Source organism: Rhagoletis pomonella, unplaced genomic scaffold, assembly GCF_013731165.1.
Source record: "Rhagoletis pomonella isolate Grant_MI unplaced genomic scaffold, Rhpom_1.0 Rhpom_scaffold_21845, whole genome shotgun sequence".
NCBI lineage: Eukaryota > Metazoa > Arthropoda > Insecta > Diptera > Tephritidae > Rhagoletis > Rhagoletis pomonella.
The window spans coordinates 1-2,188 of NW_023480365.1; the positions used below are offsets into that span (position 1 = coordinate 1).

Below are 2,188 nucleotides of genomic sequence, written 5' to 3' on the forward strand. Positions count from 1 at the left end.
AGACGATAAGTGGAAATTTGTAAAACGTAACCGTTTATGTTTTTCATGCTTGCAGGTTGGACACAGCCTGACCGATTGTTTTAAAAAGAAGCCATGTGGCATAAATGGATGCGTGCGCCTGCATAATCAATTACTTCATTCTGAGGCCAAGCAGCCTCCAAAGCCAGTCACGCCAAACAACGAAGAAAGGGAGCACATACTCAACTGCCGCGAAGAACGCTCTCTTTCACACCTTTTCAAGATATTGCCGGTCATCTTGTCAGGTCCACTAGGAAGAATTTCCGTTTACGCCATGTTTGACGAAGGGTCATCGATTTCGCTGCTTGAGGAGAAGGTAGCCAACAGCCTAGGCCTTAGAGGAAACGCCGCACCACTCACACTGCAATGGTATGACGACAAGAGGACAACAGAGAAGTCACGTAAAGTAGCCTTGGCCATAAAGGGTCATGCGGAGAAGTCGTCAACGTATGATATAAAGAACATACGCACAGTCAAAAGCCTAAATCTGCCAACACAAACTTTCTGTCGAGATGATCATTCACATTTGAAGTCGCTGCCGATAAAAAATTACGATAATGCCAAGCCTGTTCTGCTGTTGGGTTTGGATAACTGTTTCCTTGAGGTGACAGAACACATTGTAGAGGATGGGCCATACAAACCCATCGCAGCCTTAACCAAATTAGGTTGGACCGCATTTGGTCCTACTAATTCACGAAGCAACGCCGAGCCACGTGTACTTCATCTGCGTGAGGGTCAAGCGCTTAAGGAGCTACAAAAGGTGGTCGAAGACTATTTTGCTGCCGACAGTTTTGGTGTACGAAATTCTGACATTGTGCTCGAATCTGATTCATACGCCCGGGCCAAGAAAATTCTTGCTGAAACAACAAAAAACATCGGAAGGCAATACGAAGTTGGTCTGCTATGGCGAGAAGAAAATGTAAATTTGCCTAAAAGTTATGCCATGGCCAAACAGAGGTTGCTCAACATTGAGAACAAAATGACACGAGATGCCGCCTTTGCCGCCAATTATAGAAAAGAAATCGACAAATATATCGCGAAGGGATATGCCCGATTGTTGGAGCCTGAAGAAGCTAACTGTGAAAGCCCTACCACTTGGTATTTGCCACATTTTGGAGTGGTGAATCCAAGCAAACCGAATAAGCTTCGCATTGTATTCGATGCTGCCGCCGCTACGTCGAACATATCACTGAACTCGGCACTCCTAAAGGGACCGGAGCACGCTCAGCCGCTTTGGACGATTATCGCTAAGTTTCGTCAGGGTGTTGTGGCTGTAGCGGGTGATATACAGGAAATGTTCTCGCAAGTCAGAATACGCGATGCCGATCAAGACTCGCAGCGATTCCTATGGAGGAATGGGTGCGTTTCAACGCCGATTCAAGTTTACCAAATGGTGTCGATGATTTTTGGTGCCGCGTGTTCACCATGCTGCGCTGAGCACGTGAAAAACGTCAACGCTGAAGGCCATATGGAGGCGATGCCCATGGGCGCAAACGCTGTTATCGAAAACACGTATGTTGACGACCTCGTCATTAGTTTCGACAGCACGCAAGAAGCCGAAGAAATTACTTTAGAAGCCATTCGCATTAATGCTGCCGCCGGGTTTAAACTTCGAAACTTCGTATCGAATTGCAAAAGTTTGGAAGCCAAGCTCAATAACGATGAAGTCGTCCAAGGAGAAAGCTTCAACTTGGAAAGAGGAAATAGTACCGAGAAAGTACTGGGAATGTTTTGGAACACAAACAAAGACACATTCGAGTTCCATTTCAAATTCCATAAAGTGCCAAAAGACGTTTTGGAATGTAAACGCCCACCAACTAAACGAGAGATGCTTGGAATCGTTATGTCGGTTTACGATCCGTTTGGACTCTTAGCTAATTTCATGATATACACCAAACTTTTATTACAAGCAACCTGGAAGATGCAAATAACATGGGATGAGCCGCTTCCGTATGAAATGCAAGCCTATTGGGCAGCCTGGTGGAAGGAGTTCCAACGTGTGGAACAATTTTCTACTCCCAGATGTTATTCACCGTTATTACCATCAGCCGATGATGTAGAATTACATGTTTTTGCCGATGCAAGCGCCACTGCCTATGCTGCCGTTGCGTATCTGCGCATGAAAAGAGGATGCGAAGTTGACGTCGCATTTGTTGCTGCTAAAACACGA

General features: G+C 45.7%; 1 protein-coding gene across 1 annotated transcript; it reads left to right on the forward strand.

The window, feature by feature from the left end:
• Positions 1-19: 19 nt before the first annotated feature.
• Positions 20-2,188, forward strand: LOC118732532 (the record flags this gene model as incomplete). The annotated part of the gene is given in 1 exon segment (XM_036461664.1): positions 20-2,188. A coding segment is annotated over 1 exon segment (1,896 nt), but the record flags the coding sequence as incomplete, so codon positions are not given.